General features: G+C 40.4%; 1 protein-coding gene across 2 annotated transcripts in view; it reads left to right on the forward strand.

Moving 5' to 3' along the window:
- Positions 1–23,535, forward strand: part of LOC133489262 (uncharacterized) — a 53,532-nt gene that overhangs the window by 23,097 nt on the left and 6,900 nt on the right. The window contains exons 33-64 of one of the 2 annotated variants that reach the window (XM_061798158.1): positions 12–95; positions 310–447; positions 611–727; positions 815–907; positions 2,044–2,264; positions 2,390–2,583; positions 2,656–2,892; positions 3,941–4,170; positions 4,254–4,418; positions 6,664–7,764; positions 8,374–8,745; positions 10,173–10,445; positions 10,538–10,873; positions 10,959–11,090; positions 12,290–12,442; positions 12,509–12,625; positions 12,704–12,877; positions 13,743–13,947; positions 15,806–15,960; positions 16,046–16,158; positions 17,053–17,134; positions 17,220–17,357; positions 17,563–17,725; positions 18,771–18,886; positions 18,981–19,127; positions 19,911–20,024; positions 20,111–20,227; positions 20,325–20,483; positions 21,573–21,734; positions 22,065–22,227; positions 22,368–22,555; positions 23,253–23,345. In XM_061798158.1, coding sequence (XP_061654142.1) covers positions 12–95; positions 310–447; positions 611–727; positions 815–907; positions 2,044–2,264; positions 2,390–2,583; positions 2,656–2,892; positions 3,941–4,170; positions 4,254–4,418; positions 6,664–7,764; positions 8,374–8,745; positions 10,173–10,445; positions 10,538–10,873; positions 10,959–11,090; positions 12,290–12,442; positions 12,509–12,625; positions 12,704–12,877; positions 13,743–13,947; positions 15,806–15,960; positions 16,046–16,158; positions 17,053–17,134; positions 17,220–17,357; positions 17,563–17,725; positions 18,771–18,886; positions 18,981–19,127; positions 19,911–20,024; positions 20,111–20,227; positions 20,325–20,483; positions 21,573–21,734; positions 22,065–22,227; positions 22,368–22,555; positions 23,253–23,345 — 6,252 coding nt within the window. The remainder of the gene's footprint in view (positions 1–11; positions 96–309; positions 448–610; positions 728–814; positions 908–2,043; positions 2,265–2,389; positions 2,584–2,655; positions 2,893–3,940; positions 4,171–4,253; positions 4,419–6,663; positions 7,765–8,373; positions 8,746–10,172; positions 10,446–10,537; positions 10,874–10,958; positions 11,091–12,289; positions 12,443–12,508; positions 12,626–12,703; positions 12,878–13,742; positions 13,948–15,805; positions 15,961–16,045; positions 16,159–17,052; positions 17,135–17,219; positions 17,358–17,562; positions 17,726–18,770; positions 18,887–18,980; positions 19,128–19,910; positions 20,025–20,110; positions 20,228–20,324; positions 20,484–21,572; positions 21,735–22,064; positions 22,228–22,367; positions 22,556–23,252; positions 23,346–23,535) is intronic. The other variant, XM_061798159.1, reaches the window with a different exon arrangement.

A 23,535-nucleotide genomic window follows, 5' to 3' on the forward strand; every position in this document is an offset into this window, starting at 1 on the left:
TTAATATTTAGGTTTGCTCTGCACTGATCCATCCTTTCAACACAGAAACGTTTCCATCAGACTCTGAGATCTGTCTTACCATGTCCAGCAACCAAGTAAGAGAGTTGACAGTCTCAGTGAACTATTTGATATTCAATAAATATCCTCAGTTGGATGAGACTTTTTACATCATTCCGACTTACAGAATATGAGTGTGTCCAGTTGTGACAAAATATATAATTAAACAAGAAGGGTCTAAAAACTGCAGACGATATGATGGGAGATGTGTGCACTCAAACATGTATTGGCATTGTTCTTTTGTTTTTCTAGACCCAGAAAGACATTCAAGGAAGGTTGCGAGTCAGCAGCCAAGAGAAGCTGAGTTTCTTTGGGCAAATTATATTCAATTCATTGCACACAAGTCAGCAAGCGCTAAGAGTTCGAACCAACATCACCCATCAGCTCCAGGTAAATTAACCTCGGACATAATCTGACAGTTTGAGGAAACAACACCAGAAGATCAAATATTTTGTGTCCCAAGTATACCAAATATAGTTTGGTGATCGTGTTTGTGTGGCTTTTGCACTGGATGAACCCTTGTGACCAGTTAAACATTTTTTTGCTATTTCAGCTGCAAATCCCCTCTTTTGCTTTAATGGAGGGAGATGTATGCTGGAGCCCCAAAAACAACACAGACTTTGATTATCTACTTCGAGGGAGACTGAAAATTGAGCGACAGGAGTGTCAAGTAAGTAAATGCTGTAGTTGAATTCTTCACTGTAAAACTGACAGGTTTCAAATGCTTGCTTTTCTGAAAATCCGTTTTTCCTTGTAGCTTTCAATGCAGCTCAACGGAACTTCAGACAGAATTCTTCTCTATTCATCTCTCAGGCATCCTTTTAAATCTAAAATTCCCAAATCTCTAGAGGTGGGTTGATTTTTTTATGCTATTTCATGATTAGTTTTGACTGAACATAAAATATGAAGTGTGATATTTAGGAAACAATCTAATCCAATTGTAACAACTATGTACACAAATCAATCAAGATCCATCAAAACTGAGCAGTAACTGAGAAGTAGTCATGCATTAACATTTTGTTAACTTACAGCCTTATTCTAAAATAGAATAAATATTTTTTTCCTCACAAAATTATTACTCACAACACCCCATAATGACAACATGGAAAAGGTGTTTTTGAAATGTTTGCACATTTATAAAGTATAAAAGACATACATCACCATATCATATCAATCATAAAATAAAAAAATATGGAAAAAGTGAAGTGCTTTGAATACTTTCCTGATCCACTGTAGATACAGTGGATATAAAAAGTCTACACACCCCTGTTCAAACGTCTTTTGTGATAGAAAAAAAATGAGGCTGAGATAAATTATTGAGAAAGTTTTTCCATCATCAATGTGACCTATTGCTCAATTGAAAAGACATAATAACTAATAACTGAAACAAGGTGGTTGCACAAGTGTGCACACCCTTTTATAACTGGGGATGTGTCTATGTTAAAAATTAACCATTCACATTCACACTCATGTTAAATAGGAGGCAGCACACATCTGTGAATATTTGAAGTGCCTTTGATTAACCTGAAATAAAGTTCAGATGTTCTAGTAGACTTTTCCTGGCATTTTCCCTCCCTGTTCCCTGTGGAAGATAAGGCTTCTGCATAAGGCTATCTGCTTTCACTTTTAACATGCTGCAAGCTGTCCCAAGCCTTATGCTGATGACTGCTATTACAAACTGTTATTAATTCCCGAATTGTTCATAGTTGCCTCCACCTTGACAAAACCCCCAATTCCAGCTGAAGAAAAATAGCCCCAAATCATGATGCTGCCCCAATCATGCGTCACTGTAAGTATGGTGTTCTTTTGGTGATGAGCAGTGTTGTGTTTGCGCCTAATGTTCTTTTTGGAATTATGGCCAAAGTGTTCAACCTTGTATTCATAGGACAATAACACATTTTCCCACGTATGATTGGGAGCTGTGACATGTTTACTCAATGTTTTGGCCAAGGCATACTCTCCTGATATTGCTATTTTCATGTTAAGGCAAAAGCCACTGCTGACATGTCCGCACCGGTTGGTAGAGGAAGTAGCTCAGTTCGTGTGAAGGCTGATGGGAAGGACAGGCTCATGCTGGATGCCCAGATCTCCCACTCCCTCCTTCAGGAAGACAAAACTATGCTACTGAGGCTGAATTTATCCCAGAGTTTGCTGCATGGGCTCACTGACTTGTATGTAAAAATGGCTGCCAACGTGTCCCGACACAGGTATGAAATGCCATCTTTTTTTCCCCACTTCCCCCCCCCCCCCCCCCCCCCCTCCAACGTATCAGCAACAATCAAATATTGCTATCTGGATGTCTCTGTTTTCTGCTTCACTTCTGCCCTTCTAGTGTATCTCTCCATGGTTCCTATAGAGAGGGACGTAACACGCTGTTGGCTCAGATGAAAGGGTCTCTTAAGAACAGCAGTGGTCTACAGCTTGCAGTGTCAGGGAAGATGAGGCATTCAATGGCTAACCTCGCTATTCTGCCCTGCATCATGGGATTAGATGGCATATTGGGACTGTCTGACACCATTACTGAAGGTAGAATGAATCTCGAAAAACATGTCTTGAAAATTCTTGATTGATTCTTGAATATTCTTCAAATGATTCTAGGACAAGTAAGAGTTAGAGTGGAGGAGACCTTTTTCAGCATGGATCTCAGGCATCAGGAGGAAAAGGAAGAACTTTCTGACATGTTGGAAACGAAAGTGTCTTTCACCCGTAGCTGGATGTGTGTTCTGTTGGGGGCTGAGAATTTCTGCGTCAATGTGAGTAGGCAACTGGGAAAAAAAGGGACGGGTGAGGTCTACATCCAGCTATCTCACTCATCCCACCAACTAAATGCCACAGGTAATCAGTAACTTAATTCATTAAGCTTCGCCTACTTACTGTGGTTTTACAACTTATACTTACCCATACAGTGGGGCCTTGAAATCTGAGTTTAATTTGTTCCATGGCCTGCTCAAAACTCAAAACACTTATGTCACAAATCATTTTTCCCCATGGAAAAGAATGAAAATGTCCTGGAAATGGAAATGCTGTTCCAGCCTCCTCCCAAAAAACAAACAAGTACTTTTGTAATGTATTTTTTAACTATAAAAATAGCATGCTATGATAAAGTACTTTGTCAAAAGATACAGTAATGACATAATTATATAGAATTAAAAAGAAAAGAAAGTTTTTGCCACTTTTTTTGCTTCAATTCAATGGATATTGTGCTGCTTCTCCTGGTGTGTGCACCTTGGCACCCTGGGGAGCCTATAATACAGATTTACAGACTTTGAGACGGTCACAACTCCTCAGTAAACTGCGGTGGAATGAGTTGTTCTTATACAGTATGCTCTATTTTAAGAATATATGCCTGTGAGTATTATTATGTTATCTGTCTACATGTGTTGGTCCACATTTTGTGTTCAAATATGTATCATTTAAAGAGTTATAACACTGCGACATCGATGCTATTTGTTAATCCATCTATGGCATTTTGTATAGTTGTTTTAGCATTAAACTAAACAGACTTATTTAAATCAAAGCTATGTGGTTGTTTTAAATACACGTGTAATTCTCTTTGTTTTATTTTTAGTTTGACAGTAAACTTCAATGAGTGGCAATAAACAGTTTGAAGCTTCTTTTTTTTAATAGAATTGTTTACTATCTAGTGGCACGGTGGGTTGAGTTTACCGCCATCATATAGCGATTGCATCTCAAACTTTTGCTTGCATGTCAAAGCGAGAAATCGGGCGAATGACAACTCATATCTCGAAAAACTTGTAAGTTGGGGGACTCGTATCTCAAGGCAGTACTGTATTCTGTTTTCCAAAATTATGTTTCCCTTTGTCATAACATTGTGAGGTGTTAAATGGCAATTTAAACCAAGACATTCTTGTTGTGTGATCAGGTCTACCTACTAGTAGTAGTGTCCAGGTGAGTTGGGACCAGGATGAAAGTGGATTGTCAGCCTTAGCAGAACTGCAGGCTGGACCTGAACATTTAAAAGCTGAGTTCAATGGCAGCAGGACAAACCAGCTTGTTCCACGATGGGAAATCCTCTCAAGATTGCAGCACAGAGTCAAAGCTCTTCATAAAAGAGGAATATCAAGCTCCATGCAAGCCACAGCACATTGCCAGGTGTTTGTAATGAATTTCAGTATCACATAGGAATATTCATTTCATTGTGCTAGCCTCATTGTTTCCCCCCCACCTCCCAACAGATAAATAGCACTGGGTTGGACACAGGGCTGTTCTTTCACACAGAAGAAAAGAAAATGATTGATGCCCTTTTAGTTCTTGGATCAAAAAACAACACTGCTGTATTCAGAGCATCTCTCCAGCAACAGATAAAGCTGCTGCAGGGGATCATACCTGTCATGTTGCAGGTCTGTTTTACCGGTTGTACACGCTTTTGCATTTTTAAAACATGTCTTCCTTTCTACCCTGAAATAACAAAAAACAGTAAGAATGGGCTATAAATAAGATGATTTGTTTCACAGTGTAGTGTAGTGGTACATTCGCCTGACAATGGTGCAGGCAGCGTGGGTTCAGTTCCCACTCTAGTGATGGTGTGAACGTGAGAGCGACTGGTTGTCCGTGTCTGCGACTGACTGGCGACCAGTTCAGGGTGTAGTTGGCCTTTCGCCCAAAGTCGGCTGGGATAGGCTCTAGCGGCCCACGACCCTGAGCAGGAAAAGTGGTGTTGGGAATGGATGGATGGAATGGATGTTTTACAGCAGGGGTGTCAAACTTGTTTTCATCACGGGCCACATTGTAATTATGGTTAAGTAGTTTAAGTATCAATGATTAAGGTTTATTTTATTTTTATTGTATTTATATTAATTTGTTGAGATGTACCTATTCTTCTTGTGTACTGTTGTTGTCTTGGTCTCTTTTTAATGTATGAGCCCTGGCAAAGACAAATTTATGTCTCCCTCTGGTGTCAGAAGAATAAAGGTTCTATTATATACCTGTAAGTGTGAAACCACATAAATGTAAAATCACTCGGGGTGTAACGATATGGCAACAATCACAATTCCGTATGTACCTTGGTTTTAAGTTCACAGCTGGGTTGACATTGGGTACGGTATAGTAAGGGGGGGAAAAAATGCAAAACATCAACAGCTTTTAGGAAAGTGCCACATCAATTTTTTGTCTTTTTAGGACATTATGGCAACAGACAGATGCAAAAGTAGTGAATGATTATGCTATAAGAACACTTATACAATGTCTGCACCCCCCAGCCCCCGACCCCCCTCCCGCGCTTTGCGAATGGTCAAAATCTGTGAATAATTGAAAACCCCCATAAGTTCGAGAATTTCCAATAGTTGCCAAAAGATGGGGGGGGAAACACTACTTTTGTCCAAATGGAACTCCAATATTCACTGCAACATAGTTTCTTGGCACTAAAATGTCACAAAATGATCTCAGCATCTTTTTTTAGATGAAACTCCTCAACTCAATTCAACATACAACTAGTTTATTGGTACCAATATGCCACAAAATGGCAGAAAAGCACTACTTTGGTTTACATAAGGCTCCTCAATTCACTTCAACATAGTTTCTTGACACCAAGATGCCACAAAATAGCCTCAAAGCACTACTTTCTTTCAAAATGAAACTCCTTAACTCACTTCAACACAGTTTCTTGGCACCGGGATGACACAAAATGGCACTAAAGCATTACCTTCGTCTCGGTAAGTCTCCTCAATTTACTTCAACATAGTTCTTTGGCACAAAGATGGCACAAAATGGTGACAACGCAGCAAAGTCGAAATGAATCTTCTCAATTAACTTCAATATAATTTCTTGGGGGCACGGTGGCCGACTGGTTAGAGCGTCAGCCTCACAGTTCTGAGGTGCGGGGTTCAATCCCCGTCCCCGCCTGTGTGGAGTTTGCATGTTCTCCCCGTGCCTGCGTGGGTTTTCTCCGGGCACTCCGGTTTCCTCCCACATCCCAAAAACATGCATTAATTGGAGACTCTAAATTGCCCGTAGGCATAACTGTGAGTGCGAATGGTTGTTTGTTTCGATGTGCCCTGCGATTGGCTGGCAACCACTTCAGGGTGTACCCCGCCTCCTGCCCGATGACAGCTGGGATAGGCTCCAGCACGCCCGCGACCCTAGTGAGGAGAAGCGGCTCAGAAAATGGATGGATGGATAATTTCTTGGGACCAAGCCAAACTGTTCTGGCATTTGTTATTGCTTAGGCTCCATCTGCTGCGGTTGAAGGAGGCTCTTTACATGCCGCTGGAAATTGAGTTTGTATGGACATCTGCTAGCCAGAAGCTGAGCTGCACTATGTTTGTTTAGAGAGTAAGTGTGTGGCGGTCATACTTGTTTTGTCTTACCTAATACAGTATTTTCCTTAATAACCCCCCATCTTATTAAATAGTTGTCCAACATTTGGTCATCATTATTTTTATGGCTAGTTTTAAATAGACGTCAAGGAAAGATTGTGCCACGATTTCACAGGAGCTACCTAAAATGATCTGGGCTTGAGTTTAACACCTGTGTTTTAAAGTTACAGTATGGCTGTCATCTGTAACGTGCTATCCTACAATGTTACTTTTTGTTCTAGTTTCTGCTTTGAGTAACAAAGTCTGACAACAGGGGGTTTTGTTTTCACAGATGAACTGCACAGGGGACATGGCTGCAGACCATCTATCTGCACAGTGCTACGGAGACGTGGCAGGTCGCCCAGTGGAGGTACAAGCATTTCGCTCTCATAGACGCCATAACAGGCTCTGCTATGGTCTGTCACTCGCACACCTGAGCCTCAGTGCAGAAGCTAAAGGCTGTTTGAGTCCTAACGGTCAGGGGGAGCTCAAAGCTACGCTCACACATTCTTCTGTGATACTGCTGAGTTATTATAGGGTGCCAACGAAATCAGGCCTCAGGCTGCTCCTCCGGCCTGGGCCTCAGAGGTGGGCCTTGGGGATCGGGTTGGTGGTTGGCCTGTGGACAACCAACTTGAATTTGGGACTGAGAGTGGAGAAGGGTGGGCTGTATGGCTGGCATGGACAACTTGCTTATGGGGGTCAAAATACACTACACAAGGCTGAGATGACTGGTCGCATGAGGTCGGAAACCTGGTGTCACATCTGGGCAGATGTCAAGACATCGTGGGATTCGGTCAACTCCAGTCTGCTGGTGTCTCTGCGATGCAAAGGGAAGGGGAGGTTAGTCTGGGAGCAGATTAGAAAACTTAAGGGGGGTGTACTGCAGAAGAAATCTTTAGTGGCACATGGACGAGCAGTGAAACATGGACTGAAAGCTGCTCTTGGGTTCCAAAACCAACAGGACTCAATCCGTTGTGTCTTTTCTGGACTACTGAAGGACCGGAAGGTTGAAGTGAGCTGGACCTTCCAGCACCAATGGGCCTCCCTCCTCGCCATCCTCCCAAACACATTGGACATTCAAGGTTCTGGTCAGCTCCATCACAACGCTCTCACTGGTAGTGCTCAACTCTCTGTCCAAACCAACTCTGCTCAATCAGACACTACCGTGGCCTTTGAGTCCTCCCCCTCGCTCTGGATGACGCTTCACCAAAATGTGTCTCATGGTGTACCAAGGGTACTCACCGTGGGTGTGATGTTCACAGCTGGTCAAGCCCAGTTTCAGCTAGAAAGTGATGAGTGTTCCATACTTCTGCTGAATCAACAAAGGAGAGGAGAGGACAGGAAGAGCCACTGGAATGTTTTTGTTCATCAGCGATGTGTCTTTCTGAAGGTTAGACAGGAAACAAGATGCATGTCAGAAATCTTGTTTCCCAGCTGAGGGAAAGCAGCAGAGACATTTTCACAGTGGAGATGCCTCACTACTTTCCATTTGAGTAGAAGTGATCTACTGTACACTCCTCTCCAACCGTATTGCAACAGTAAATCAATTCCTTTATTTTCGCGGTTGAATTAAATCATTTGGGTTTGACATCAAACGGCGAATATGACACGAGAGATCACTTTTAATATCCAAGTACACGTATGTACTGTACATCTGGGTCTTCATTGAAGATCAAAAGTTTTGTTTGAACCCACATAAGCAACTTATTACGTGTCTTGACCATTTTTGTTTGTTCGTTTGTTTTTTTGGCTCAGGTACTATATGTCCTATTACATTGCTAATTCAAACAATAAATAGCCTTGAATGTCTACGCTGAGTTTCAGATTTGGATTTTGCCTGTGAAGAACATTTATAGTCATTTCGCTAATAGCCATGTTCTCAATGTGATTTAACATTACCTTGGTTTAATTCAGTTAATGATATTGTCATGTTACAAAGCAAATAATGCAAATCTATCCTGTTCCTAACTTTACTCTTCTACTACTTTTTGCTGTATAGACTCTCCTACCCTCGCAGACATCAATGAACATCACCGTCAACCATTCTGGCTGCTCTACAAATCTCAGCATTGATCTCCTGGCTCCGAATGAACAGAAAGGCAGCATGATGCTGTTGCTTACCTTTCAGCCTAGTCTTAGTTTGAATGCATCAGTCCAGCACTCTATAGAGGCAATACATGCACTGGGGTTTCCTTCTAATGCAGCGCTGGTCCTTACTGTCTCAGCTACACACCTGCCTGTTGTGAATGTTGGTCTGGAGATTGGAAACTGTCACTTCAGTGGCCATTTGGATAAGACAGAATCTTCAGAAGCAGAGAGGAAGGGATTTTCTTGTAGTGTAAATGTGGCCCACTATTGCCCTGTCTTACAGGTAAGAAACAGCATACAACAGTATTAAGCTTTTTGTTTGCAAAAAGCTTAATAATGCACAATATAAAAATCACAAACCACTGCACAATATAAAAATGACAAACCACTGAGTATGACGCAGCCCAGTTCTTCAACACTAAACTGCAACCACTACAGTAAACCTATTGTTAAATAACAATTTAGAATACGAAAAAAATGACAATGACAATTAAAACAGAAAATTTAGGTTGTTTCTTATTCAATTGTTCAGCTGAACCTAAATGTTGTGCCTTGTGAGTGTCTATTGTCTACATCCGAGGACACCATTGAGTCAGTGAGCCATAGCTTTGGGGTCCTAAAAATAAATTGCAATAAATTATAATGTTATATCATACAGAAGCGTATTGCTGCCGCACCAAAAAAAAAAAAAAAAAAGGCTCACTATCACGTTATAACATGATACGTTTCATGTTATAACGTGATAGTGAACCTTTTTTTTTTTTTGATGTGCCAGCAATACGCCTCCGTAATTTTCTTTGAGAACAAAACATTTATTTTTATCAAGACTAGTGCAATATGTTTTTTGAGAATAAAGGTGTCTTTTTCAGAATAAAAGTCATAATATTATGTGAATAGGCGGCACGGTGGACGACTGGTTAGAGCATCTGCCTCACAGTTCTGAGGACCGGGGTTCAATCCCCGGCCCCGCCTGTGTGGAGTTTGCATGTTCTCCCCGTGCCTGCGTGGGTTTTCTGCGCGCACTCCGGTTCCCTCCCACATCCAAAAACATGCGTGGTAGGTTAATTGACAACTCTAAATTGCCCGTAGGTGTGAATGTGAGTGGATGGATGGATAACGCCCTGCGATTGGCTGGCAACCAGTTCAGGGTGTACCCCGCCTCCTGCCCGATGACAGCTGGGATAGGCTCCAGCACGCCCGCGACCCTAGTGAGGAGAAGCGGCTCAGAAAATGGATGGATGGATGGATAACCCTATTATGTGACTAAAGTAGTGTTTTTGAAATTCACTCGTTAAAATATGACTTTCGTCGCTTGTTAAACTTTGTGTATATATATATATATAGTGACTTTATTTAGGAAAAAAAATTTCTTTATTCTTGTAAAGATTACAACTTTTTTTCTTGAGAAAACAAATTTTATTCTTGTAAATTAATGCTTTTTTCCTCTGAGAAATATGAATTCACCATGATGTCATGACTCTTTTCCAGAAAATAGGCAATTTTAAAATTCCTCTGGCATTTAGGGTTAGACATGGTAGTTATGTTTAATTGGCGTTAGGATTATGAATGAGTCCTTGGAAAAAGTTCTCTGGTAAGAGGTTCTTCAGCCCCCTTGATAGCCCCTGGTCTACCTGTATGTAAATAAATGTGACAACTATGCAAAGCAAGCAAGCCACAAACATGTTTCTTATCATGTTTCCTCTTCCACAGGGAACATTCATTCCTGTGACTATGGTTCTTAAGGGGTCTTTGTCAGGGTTCACATGCAAGCGTGTGATCAACTATTCTGTAAAGGCAGACAACCAGTACCTCAGTTTTGAGCTACGGGAGTGCTGCAGCTCCCCACATCTCTCTGCAACCCTTACACACACTTTCACAGGGTTGAGCAGCCGAGGCATTCCTCAGATGATCAACGTTGAGGCCACTGCTCCAGGAGGTGCTGAGAAGACTGGGGCTCTGTTCATAAAAGCTGGAGACTGTCAGGTAAGATTTGTTGAAATTTCTTTCCCCCTTGTCATGTCTGTGTATCCAAAGATGTTATTATTATCGTTGTTATCGTTGCTGTTTATTCTCAGGGCCAATTGAATGGATCAGTCTGGCAGGAGAGTGAAGGTAAATGGGCAGCCGTGGTGGATGCAAATTTGGATGGTAAAAGGAGTTTCCTGCAGCTGGTTGCACAGTCATGGCCAGAGTTACGTGTAGAGGGTGAGCTCAGGCACAAGCTTACTGCTCTCGGAAATTTCCCTGAACTCAGCAAAATTATAGTCATTGGCAAACTTGGGAAACAACAATACGCCACAGAGGCCCTTGTTCTATTTGATGAATGTGCTGTGAGAGCCAGAGGATTTGTGATGTCACGTTCTAGCCTGGAGGGGTCACTTGTCTATCACAACAACTGCAGTGTAATTCAGGTATTGTATGTAAATATCACTCAACACATTTGTTTGCTGTTTGATTGAATTTCTCACATGCTTACTTCATATTTGTGCTTTCTAGGATTGGGGCAGTCCAGACATGATGCAGGCCTTTGGGTCCTTCATTGTGACCCCAACTCTTGCTGAATCTCAACTCAACTTGGCAATTGACAATGCAGAGTTACATTCTTCAGTTGGTCTTAAGAAAACAAAGGTTTGAAAATCACACTAGAGAATGCGTTTTGTGTAGAAATTGTGTGTGAAAGATGAACAGCTCACGCTGAACTGAAATGCTGTAGAATTATTGAATCTGGAAGAAAGAGGTAAATATTTTAAGTCTTTTTTCAAATTTTGTTGTGAAAATGAAAAATTTGGCAGTGTGGCTAATAGTTCAGTTTCAGTCATGAATGAGCTGAACTGTATGAAGTTCAAATGGTTTGAATCATTCGAGAATTTGTGAAAGGCAGAGGTAAATATGTAAAATATTAGTATTATGAATCTTAAATTCACTGCCAGCCTTCCCAGTTAACATGGATATTTGACTTCTAAAGCCGTCAATGGCCGTGAATGTGTTAATTTGGTAATTTTATTGCAGAAATGTGGGAATATATGGAATGTTATAATAGCTCAGTACATGTCCTGAATGAAGTGAACAGTTTGAAGTAGGAATGGTTTTGAATCGCTCGTGAAATGTGGAAGGAGGAGGTCAATATGTAAAATGTCTAAAAAGAGTTTTAAGTTGGAATGGTTTGAATTGGTTGATTAGGTTGTAAAATATGGAAAAGGATGAGTTTAATTTGGACAACACGAACCCATTCATTTCAATTGGATTATTTTCTCTCAAATGTGGAATTGCGGAAAAAGTAGTTATTTGGGGAATGTGGAAAGTAGTTCCCAGGATGTCCTAAATGAGGTGAATATTTTTAAGTTGGAATGATTTGAATCTAGAGAAATGTGGAAGGTGGAGAATGCTGAAAATTGGCTTAATAATAATAATAATAACACTTTGTTGGGTGCAGAATATCATACAAACATGCAAATGCAAATTTATTGTGAAACTGTAGGAATATTAGAAATGTTATAAAAGCTTTGTATATGCCCTGATTTAGCTGGGCAAAGTTGGAATGGTTTGAATCAGTAGAGAAATGTGGAAGGAGGAGGTCAATATGTAAAATGCCTGCATTAATTTGGGAATTGTTGTCATGGAAAATATGGAATAATGAAACGTGAGAATTTGGGGAATGTGAAAAGTAGTTCCCTAGATTTCCTCAATGAAGTGAACAGTTGGAAATGACTCATTTGACAAAATGACTCAAATGACGCAAGTGCTGTTCAGTATTCACCCAATAAACACATCCACATAGCGGTCCTATCTTCAGAGATACTTAGTAATATTGTTGTTTTGTTTTTCAGGAACAAAGTGAAGTATCACTTAATTTCAACCACACCATGCCCGTGTTAAAGAGGCTTGGTCTCACGACAAATACTGAAATGTCTTTGAGTTCCGGGAATTATGGCAATCAGTCATATTATTCCAGGATACGCTGCAGTGTTCAGAACCAAAAGGTAAGAAGGTTGTGGGATGTTCGGCTGTACTCTTTTAAACTCAAAATTGCCCTGTCTGGATTACAGTTCAATCAAGAGATGACCATGGAGAAAGCATTTCAGACAGTTACTGTGAAAAGCCATTTCAGACATACAATGAACTACCTGTATAAAATGGGCGTCCCAGGAAACAGTAGTATCCAGGTAGATTTGGCCAATCAACAACTATGATAAACAAACTACTATTTTAGTTGTTAACTTGTGCGCTGACTGTGTATGCAGGTGGCGATTTTGTCCTCTGAAGAGAAAACCCTATCTGTAAACTCTCGATTTGGACACCAGCAAGCAGGACTGAGACTAAATATTAAATGTTTTCCCATGACCAAAGAGATAAGAGCAATAACGTGGCACAGTTTCACGTGGCTACAGCAAAGAGGAATACCACGTAATATTGAGGTGGAGTATTATATACAGTATAACAGAAAAAAACAACCATGTAACTAAACAATGTTGTGTCGTTATGAAAAACACACTTATCAGCCAGCCATTAGGTAGACAGGCCTACAATGAACTCCTGCTATAGCACAGATTTCTGAGGAATACATTTTTTTTTATTGGCTTTTACAGTATTGTAACAGTAGCAGTTGTTTGAAGGTTTGTAATTATCGTAATTTCTGTTAGCCTGCATATGAAATTTTCCATTATATGTTAGCATTATGCTTGTAGAATTTTGTTAGATGAATTACAATACTGTATATGGTTAGGTGAGGATAACTTAGGCACCCATTTCTTGACAGCGAGAGATTGAGAACAGGCACTAATGAGTGTGTTTTAATAAATTCGTATGTTTTAACAAGTTCAAATGTGTTTAAAGCGTGTGGGAGGCGTAAAACTATTAAGAAAATGTTTATACGAGCTCTCTAAATTGCTGATTTTCACCAGTTATGGGTGGGTCTGGAACATATCGGCTGCGATAAACATGGGTTTCACTGTAATCTAATGAGATCCCAAAAAATCTGCCTTAGATATCGTTCAGCGTGTGTATGTAAATAAAGTAACCAAGATATTTCAAATGGCTTTCAGGATGATAAAACTGAGCATCATCATTGTAGATTTGTAAAGGTTGATTGACTGATTTAGCTCTTGGATTGGACCTCACTGTATTGTTTAGAATTTCATTGTGTGGTATGTGAGTTGACGTATTATTTAGGATAAATGCACCGCTGCTTATAAAGTTGAAATAATAGATTTTTTTTTTTATCGCGCCAAATAAATATTATGCATGAATTTATTTCTTTTTATACTTGCGTTTGTCTTGCAGGGCTTATGTTCCACTCAAGGGATGTCGTCCCAGCTTCAGTCCAGGGCTCAGTTTACAGTAGACGGGCACAAGCAGCTCGACTCGGGTGTGAATGTGAGCTGGGTTGATGGACATCTGGCCGTACTTCTTTCCTACTCTCCCTCACCTTCAAATCAAACATGGAAATGGTTCAGTCTCAACACTGCAGTGACTGCGCAGTTTAAAGGTCAGATTGTTTTAACAGCTGAAATCAAACGAATCGAGGAGCACTGGCCCAAAACCAAAATTAATTAGTTTATTATTCATCCTATTGCCTTGTTTAATTACATATTTATTTGCAATTGAAACGTTGTTTTGTTTTTGTTTGTTTTCTGTTTGCTTGTTTTTTTTATAACAGCTTCTACTGTTTTTTTTTATTATCATCCCTAATATTGTTACGTTTTTAATTATTTTCCTTTCCGATATGTACTGTCACTCCCTTCACCTATGTACATCCATACACACCCACAGTCATATTCACAAATGTTTATCTATTTGTCTGTCATCCTTATATTCACAATAAAAAACAAAATAAATTGAACCTTATTGTGCTGAATAGAGAGATAGTTTTATGTCACATAATGATAACTGCTTTTTATTCTTAAAGTGTGTTGTATTACAGTATGTGTTTAATATGTCGCTGTAATCATAAATATGTTTCAAATCAAATGTTAAAGTATAGGTGTTTGATACAGAAAACTAAAGACCACCCAAGGAAGCGAACTCAAAATCATTCCAAACATACATACACTACAGTGGTGTCCATAAGAGTTTTTAGAGAAATAAGAGTTTAATTCATTCCATGACCACGCTCGTAACTCAAACCCCTTGTATCTCAAATCATCTTTCCCTATTGAAATGCCATAAATGCCATTAATCTCTTCTAGTACCCCCCCCCCAAAAAAAACAACACATTTTTGAATTGTTTTTTTTAATAAAAAGTAGCTTCTAAAATGTTGTACTTCATCAAAAGTTACAGAAATTATGTAAATTCAAACAATTTTTTTCCACATTTTGTTCTTCAAATTCAACGGTCATTGTGCTGCTTCTTTTAGTGTGCGTGCTTTGGCCACTTGGGGACAGAATAATACAGACATAAAGATATACATGGAGACGTAGGAAACAGTCACAACTCAGTAAGCCACGGTAATATGAGTCGTCCTTTGCAGAGGATAAACAATATATGCCTCTAAGTACTGTAGTATTAAATGTCTACCTGTGTTGCTCCACCGTTTGTGTTCAAATATATGTTGCTTGTTGGAACCCGTCGATGGCGTTTTGGATTGTTTGTTAGCATTAAGCAACTGTAAATGGACTTGTTAGCTGAAGTAGTTTTTTTTTTTTTAAATGCACAATGTAAATCTCTGTTTTATGTTACGTTTGACAGTAAACTTCAACAGGGAGTGACGATGAACTATTTTTTTTTTTTTAAGTATTGTTCACTAGGTGCGGCACGGTGGCCGACTGGTTAGCGCGTCAGCCTCACAGTTCTGAGGACCCGGGTTCAATCCCCGGCCCCGCCTGTGTGGAGTTTGCATGTTCTCCCCGTGCCTGCGTGGGTTTTCTCCAGGCACTCCGGTTTCCTCCCACATCCCAAAAACATGCATTAATTGGAGACTCTAAATTGCCCGTAGGTGTGAATGTGAGTGCGGATGGTTGTTTGTTTGTATGTGCCCTGCGATTGGCTGGCAACCAGTTCAGGGTGTACCCCGCCTCCTGCCCGATGACAGCTGGGATAGGCTCCTGCACGCCCGCGACCCTAGTGAGGAGAAGCGGCTCAGAAAATGGATGGATGGATGTTCACTAGGTGCCAAAGTGCTGCTTGTTGTGGAGCAAGTTGCGTTCACTGCCACCATAAAACACTCGTATGTGAAATTTTTTCTCACAAGTCAAAGCAAAAATCAGCCAAAAGACTACTTGTATCTTGAAAATCTTGAAAATGGGGTCACATTCGTATCTGTCATAGTTTGTTATTCATTACATCTCCATTGAATAAGTCACAGTTGTTATCGCCCATTTTTAGAATTTTGTTAACTTCTCTGCAGGTTCTATGAGGAGCATTTCAGTATATGCTCATAATCAAGACTGGAGGGTTCGATTGGTTGCAGATGTTGCCGGCTGGGGGTTACAGGAAGTGTCCAAAGAGGCCAGAATTACTTTAAAACACACCAAAGATGGAGACTCCAGTCCTGCCTTTCAAGTAAAGAAACCATTATAAACACAAAACCGATGGAATCAGACGACTCTTTGTAGCTTGCCAACCATCTTTGTGTTTGTTCTTTTAGGTTGAAGCCTGGGGAAGGATCTCTGGCTCACAGCTGAAGTGCTCCATGGCAGTGAACCCTGAACTCATGTCCTCCCTTGCGATCATCGTCCAAGGGCATCATCTGCCCAACAGGTGGGCATGGAAATATTTGACTTCTGAAAAGATGCCCCTACCTTCGGTTAATCACACATCTGCTCTCGCATGCTTTAGATCAGTGTTTGAAGTCAAGGCGAGTGCTGATTCGATATTCTTGATATCCAGCGTAAGATTCATGTACTAGCATATTCTTTGTCCTTACTATCAAAACAATTCAACACACTAGTCGAATGACTGTATCCTTCTAGTGACATATTTTCCACTCCTGCCTTTCACATTTTTACATACTAGTACACCAATTTGGGCAAACTAGTCGGGCAACTACATGCTACTACTGAGGCAAAACTGCACTAGTGGACACCTGCGTGCACAAGTACTTCCGTTGAAGCGCTACATGTTAACGAGTAGAATTTTATAATGTCACTAGTAGTACTAGCAGATCTCAACTAGTGCACAGGCTCACTAGTCGCATGTAATTGTACTACGAGTATGCCAAAGTTGCCCTACTAGTGAGGACCAAGGGCTCCATTTTCGTAGACGGCACAGCTACACTTCAGCGTAAAAACTGGCGTATCTTGATGTGTAAGCGCAAGACTCGCTGCGTGTGTGGCAATTGAGTTGTTCTGCTTGTACATTAAATTGTGTTACTACTGTAGTGAGCACAAAGAGTGAACTATATGTAGATGGACCTGAGCGGCGTAATATGGACCTTAAGCTGGATATCAATGATATCGATTAAGTGGAAAATAAGTTTAGTTTTTCTGCATGTCACTATACGTCACTGGCATAGATAGATGAACAAAGATGCATCATTGTAGCAATTAAATAATTATTTTTGGACCAAATGGATCATTTCATGCACTAATGTGCCACAGCAGCGCAGCATGGTTGATAATCACAGCAGTAGATAATAGTTGATGTTTTGTCCAGCAAGGACCTGCTGGTGAAGGTGGTCCAGAGCATTCCCAAGATGCAGATCTACTTGCCATCACAGCTCAATTTCCGCTCACAGGTTTGTTGTATGCTGGACATGCTGGGTAATGACCAAGGCGCGCTCGACTCCTCTGAACAAATGATCTGTCTTTCCTTTTGTCCAGTTTAACCAATCTCAGTCCAGTGTCGGAGGTTTGTTGGAGGTGTTGTCCGGCAAGAGGCGGCTGTGGACACTTGGGGAGTTGGCAGTGATTGACAGCGGATGCAGACAATCTCTAGAGCTCAAACACTCCTACCCTCAGGTATTGCTAGCATGTTGTGCACTTAGATGGCCACAGAGTGTGGCTTCACCTGGTAGTTCTGAGTGGTACGTGCTTATGAAGCGTGACAGCTAAAGAAGGGAATAGTTCCAATATGATATCACATGTACCAGAGTGCCAGCTATCACTCTTGGACAAATTCAAGGTCATGTTAATATATTAACATAATGCTGTCTGTGTTCTGTAGTTGAAGCTGCTTCCAAGGATTGTTGCAGTGAAGACTGTGTATGAAGCCAGGAACTGGAGTTACCAAGTGCAACACGCAGCCTTGTGGGGAAAGCAGGAGTTCAGTTTGTCGGGTCTTTACACGGCACCCCCATCACTGGCGAGCGGGAATCAGACGCTTAAAGGTAACTGTTACACATACATTCTGTGGAACCTCCCAAATAAGAAACTTTTTTTCATGTAACAACTATAAGATAAGCACTCGATATTTGAACACAAGTAGTCGAGCAACACGTGTAGACCCATAACAGCCATGCTCACAGGCATATATTCTTTATTCTCATCAAAGAATGACTAATATTACAGCAGTTTACTGAGTCAGTTGTGAAACTCTTTTTTGTGTGTGTGTCTCTATGTCTGTATTATACTGCCCCAAGTGGTCAAGACGCACACACCAGAAGGAACAGCACAATTTCCTATGAATTGAAGCAAAAAAGTTATTTTTTTTTTGTTGAATTTCTTTCCATTCCATGTAATTATGTAATTACCTTATGTTTTTATAAAGTGCAATATTTAAGAGTGGTATTTTTCAAATTTAAAAACAAATTACAAACATGTGTGTGTTTTTTTGGGGGGGGGGGAGGTTGAAACAGATAAATAGTATTTTCCTTCATTTAAGTGGGAAAAGATGGTTTTAGATACAAGTGGTTTGAGTTACAAGTGTGGGCATGGATTGATTTGAACTTGTATCTCAAGGCACCACTTGACATAGTAATAAATACTTAATAATTTTCAGTCCATGGTGTAGTGGTACACTCGCCTGACTTTGGTGCGGGCAACGTGGGTTCAGTTCCCACTCAGTGACGGTGTGAATGTGAAGTACAAATGGTTGTCCGTGTCTATATGTGCCCTGCGACTGACTGGCGACCAGTTCAGGGTGTAGTCTGCCTTTCGGCCGTAGTCAGGTGGGCTAGGCGCCAGCGCCCTGCGACCCTAACCAGGATAAGCGGTGTTGAAAATGGATGGATGGATTTTCAGTACAATTAAGTGAAATTGGATAATTTGTCTCGACACAACTCCTGATCTCTTACTACTAATGTGCAAACTGGTTGGGAATCACTGCTGTATTCTTTTATGAAATTTCAGTGTTTAAAAAAAAAAGAAAATATTGTTCTGCATCAACCATTAAGTGTACAGCTTTTCATGATGCAGTCCTGTGATTGACTGCAGTTCAAATCAAGTGCCGGCCCCGTTTGACCAGTTTGGAGGTGACACTAGAACGCTCCTTCCGAGGCCGTCTGGACAGCGTTTCACTAGGCTGGATGAGACATGGTCGACTGGAGCAGGTTGGAGTTCATACACAGTGAAACTGTGAAACTAATCATATATTTGATTAAGGAATGATTTTTAGTCACATTTCTACTATGCATGTATTTCAAGGTTAGAGCTCTGAGCTCGTGGAGTCAATCGAAGGAGATGAATGAGACCAAGTTGGAGCTGAACCAGCCCTTCTCCTCATCGCTTAGCCGGCTTTCCCTTCACACACTCTCACACAGCTCCGAGAAAGAGCAGCGCAGCATCCAGCAGGTGTTGATGCACATTCATATCCACATCATACATTTTCAGACATTGAAAGTTACTTGTGTAAAATGCTGTTTAAAATGAACATCTTTATCCATCCATCCATCCATTTCCATCTGTAATTTTGATAAAAACATTGTTTTGACAAAGTATTGTTGACTTGTGATTCCCAACTGATGTGATCCAATTACACTTAATTGGTCCGAAACAATTTTTATTCACGACAAATGAAGTATTTTTTTTAATCAAGTTATCCCAGTGAAACATAGTGACAGGCACAACAATTAAACATTCTTCCACTAAAAGGCAGAAGGTGCATAATTACCCCAGGAATCTACCTCTTGCCATTCATTCAACAGAATAAGTAAATAAATTTATCAGTAAATTGAGACAAGACCATCCTTATTTCAGTATATACTATAGTATTTATGTCTTTTGTGAGATTTTCTAATGTAAAATATGTGCCTTGGCTCAATAATGGCTAGAAAATGTAAGTATGTATGTATGTGTGTAAATTGTTCTTTTTTGGACCAATTAAGTGAAATTGGGTATTTTACTGGATAATCTCTCAAGGCACACTAATGTGCCAGGGTATCGTGGTTGGGAATCACTGTTGTACAAAACAAATACACTGAACAAAAATATAAACGTAACTTTTGTTTTTGCTCCCATTTTTTTATGAGCTAAACTTAAAGGTCTAAGCCTTTTTCTGATTAGACAGCATGATTGTTGCACACAATGAAAGCCCTCATGAGTCTATCCTTATTTCCGTATTTTTGCCCAACTCAGACCCATCTGTCTTGGTCCAGTGGAAAGCCCGTCAACATCTCCATTAGCCTCAACAAACGATGGCACCTTAACTCCAGCAGGGAGCAGGCATGTGCTCTGTTATCAACCCAAACTGTAAGGAAGCAAAAATTGTGTCAAAGTCAATCAAGGTTCCATCTTTAATCTGTATGTTTTTTGTTGTTGTTTTTTTGTGTAAATAGATACTGGGCTCTCCTGTCAAAGGTTGTGTATCAGTCAGCCAGGAAGGAAGCCTATTTTCACAAAATGCTGAGCTAAGATGGGACAACAGGAGTGTTAAACAAGGCATGAAGTATCAGGTACACACACAGTAAAATATCACAGCTGCACTTGACTGAATGAAGATGTAATTTCTCCTGCTTCTTGCATATCTAATTATGTTGTGTGTTTCTTTAGAAAGGCGCACGAGGAATGCACAGCCTCCATGTGAATATCGGCCTGGACAAGGTGTCTCCTGCACCCTGTCCTTCACAGTCAGTCTTAACTAAAATCCAAACCAACCTCAGAGATCGCTTTGAGTACACAGTTTTGCTGGCCCTTTGCCCCCCACTGCCCGTGAGTACATGACTCCTTGTCTGGTAACTAAACTGACATTGGTGTGTCATTATAAAGAACGCCAGTCCACCACCAAGCTGAGTCAACATGAAATGTTAAAATAAAAGTATTTCAAAACATATGTATATATATTTTTAGATGAGCAGGATGAATAGTATATAGTTAATCATGAGTAAAGGTCTCTCGTTAATCTCTGATGTGTGATTTTGTGATGTATTTCTGCACAAATCTTTATCCACTGACTCTTGTTAACAGTTTGACATAGACAGTACCTCCTCTTCATTGCAATTGATAGGACCAAGGTGGGGCGCAACGTTCCAGCGCCCCGACTTGTCAGGCAGCCAAACACACAAATTCAAAATGAAAACAGTCCTAATGAGCATAGAGCAGGCATTAATTCAGACACACGAATGTAACAGAGTGTGTATATATATATATATATATATATGTATGTTTATATGTATGTGTGTGACTATCGGCTTAATTACACTTGTAAAACCTTTTTTTTTTTTACATTTTTTATTCTGTTTTATATTTATATTTTCCAATAAATTGCTATTTTCTTTATTATAAACAACAACACTTTTTTGGGGGGCCCCCCGCAACAAATGATTTCAATCATCCATCTATCCATCCATTTTCTGTACTGCTTATCCTCAATAGGGTCATGGGCGTGCTGGAGCCTATCCCAGCTATCTTCGGGCGAGAGGCAGGGTGCACCCTGAACTGGTCGCCAGCCAATCGCAGGGCACATAGAAACAAACAACCATTCACACCTACGGACAATTTAGAGTCTTCAATTAACTTACCATAAATGTTTTTGGGATGTTGGAGGATAACCGGAGTACCTGGAGAAAACCCACACAAACACAGGGAGAACATGTAAACTCCACACAGGCGAGGCCGGACTTGAACCTGGGTCCTCAGAACTGTGAGGCAGTTGTCCACCGTTTCTCCACATTTCAATCACTAAAATGTATTGATATACGATTAGATAGAGTTACAAGCGTTGTCATGGAGAGAATCAACCTGGACTGTACAATGTACACACTATCCACAACTGTTTCCGTGTGTCTCTCTGTCTTTCAGACTCTGTCGTGGTCAGGATGCCACATGCTGCACTCCGGAGAGGAGCTGTTCTATACGCAGTCTCGTCTGTCAGTAATGGGCCAACCCAACCTTTGCAGCCTCACGCTCACCCTGACCAACTCATCCACTGCGCAGAGCTCCAATGTGACTCTTTTCACTGAGGTACAGAAAGGAGTGGCCTTAATGCAGAGCCAGCGCGAGCCTCATAAGCAGAATTTGATGTGGGGGCCCTCTATTTCTGCAAATAACAAAGTTCATTGATCATTGTTGAATTTACCCCTTGAAGGATTATAATGAGTGTAATAAATAAAAAAATCTAACACATTACACTACAGGAGGGGTTGATTTACACAATATTCCAAGCGATAAAGGACCAAGTGTAGTACTTCACAAAGTCCCTGCTCCCAACTAAGGAATATTGTGGGCTGGAGTCCCCCATGAAACCAATCAGTGAAGGTATAATTAACATAAAAACATTGTATATTTTTTCAGTCTAGGATGGGGAACTGGAGTGTCGAGGTAGGAGGCAGCATTTTGTCATGGCTCCAGGGGTCCGGTCTTCTTGTACGCGCTAGACTGGACCACAGAGAAGAGCTGTGGTTGAATAGCACAATGGAGGGAATATGTTTCCAGACCACTGCAGGTTATAAAAACGGTATATATAGAATCATCAGCACAACACTCACCAGATAATGATGCTTAGTTTGACTGACGCATTCAACGTGCCTGAAACCTAATTGTCTAGTTAGAATGGTATACAGTATATACAGTATGTCTAAATCTGTTTATTTGCAGGTTCTGGCCTGAGTGAGGATGTTTCTGTTGTGGCATGTTTGGGGCCAAGTCAAAATTTCATCCTGGATGTACAAAAAGGAGATGGCAGCAGCCAACGTGAAACTTTGGGAAGTCTGTCCGTGGTAGCAGCCAATCAGAGGCTGACACTGAGAGCTAGAGGCTGTGTGGAGAGTCTTACTGCATTAGAGGTGTCACTGCTTCAGACAGTTTACAGCATTTCAGCAACCATTGAATTCTACATATTGAAATATACTGTATACACCACTCACTAAAAGTTATGGATATTGTGCTTTCTGGCAAAATTTCAGGATGAACCTAAAATGCACAAGCACCTTTACAGGTGAACTTAATTTCACCTCTAAACTTTTGAATGTACATTTTATTCCAAGGCCCTCCACTTCTTTGCTTTTCTGTGACAGTCTCTCTGTATTTCCGTTGAAAACTGCTGGTGACACTTCATTGGGAGGCTTCAAGACAGGATGTTCCCAGAGGAAAGTGGCCACTGAATTTACAGTGTCATCAGCGGGTAGCAAGAAAGAAACTGGAAGAGTCATAGAAAGACAAAGAATTGGGTGTCCTTGGAAATTTTAACCAACCAAACACATATTGTGAATTTTGCCATTTAGCTCCTTGTCAGAGAACAGGAAGTTGTATAAACAAAGAGTACTGAAATATTGAACAGATGGACGATGAAACGTTTAGAGAAGGTCAGATTAAGTTAACCTGTGAAGGTTATAGTACATTTCACATTCACCCAGAAGCCCAATATCTGTACCTTTTAGTCAATATCCCTATCTCTTTGTGAGTAGTAGAAATATAATATAGAAAAAATATGTAGAAATATAAATAAATATATTTCTACATATTTTGTATTTACTTTTTAAGGTACGGATACAAGCTGTGAGCTCTCAAATCAGAAACAAACTCTCGGAGAGAATCAAGACAATGAAAAATCTCTTGGCTGAATTCAGACAACAGGTGACCCCGCCAGCTAATAATGTTGTGATGTGATTTTGAAAATATCTTATGAGAATTTATTGGCACATTAAAGTAGTAAATTGAAAGTTGGCATATTTTTTAATTCCCTAATTTTATGTTGCTCTTACTGCTTAAAATGCCAATTACTGTATATTGTTATTTAGCCAAATAGCATTTTACAAGCAGCTTT

Source organism: Phyllopteryx taeniolatus, chromosome 14 (assembly GCF_024500385.1).
Source record: "Phyllopteryx taeniolatus isolate TA_2022b chromosome 14, UOR_Ptae_1.2, whole genome shotgun sequence".
NCBI classification, from domain to species: domain Eukaryota; kingdom Metazoa; phylum Chordata; class Actinopteri; order Syngnathiformes; family Syngnathidae; genus Phyllopteryx; species Phyllopteryx taeniolatus.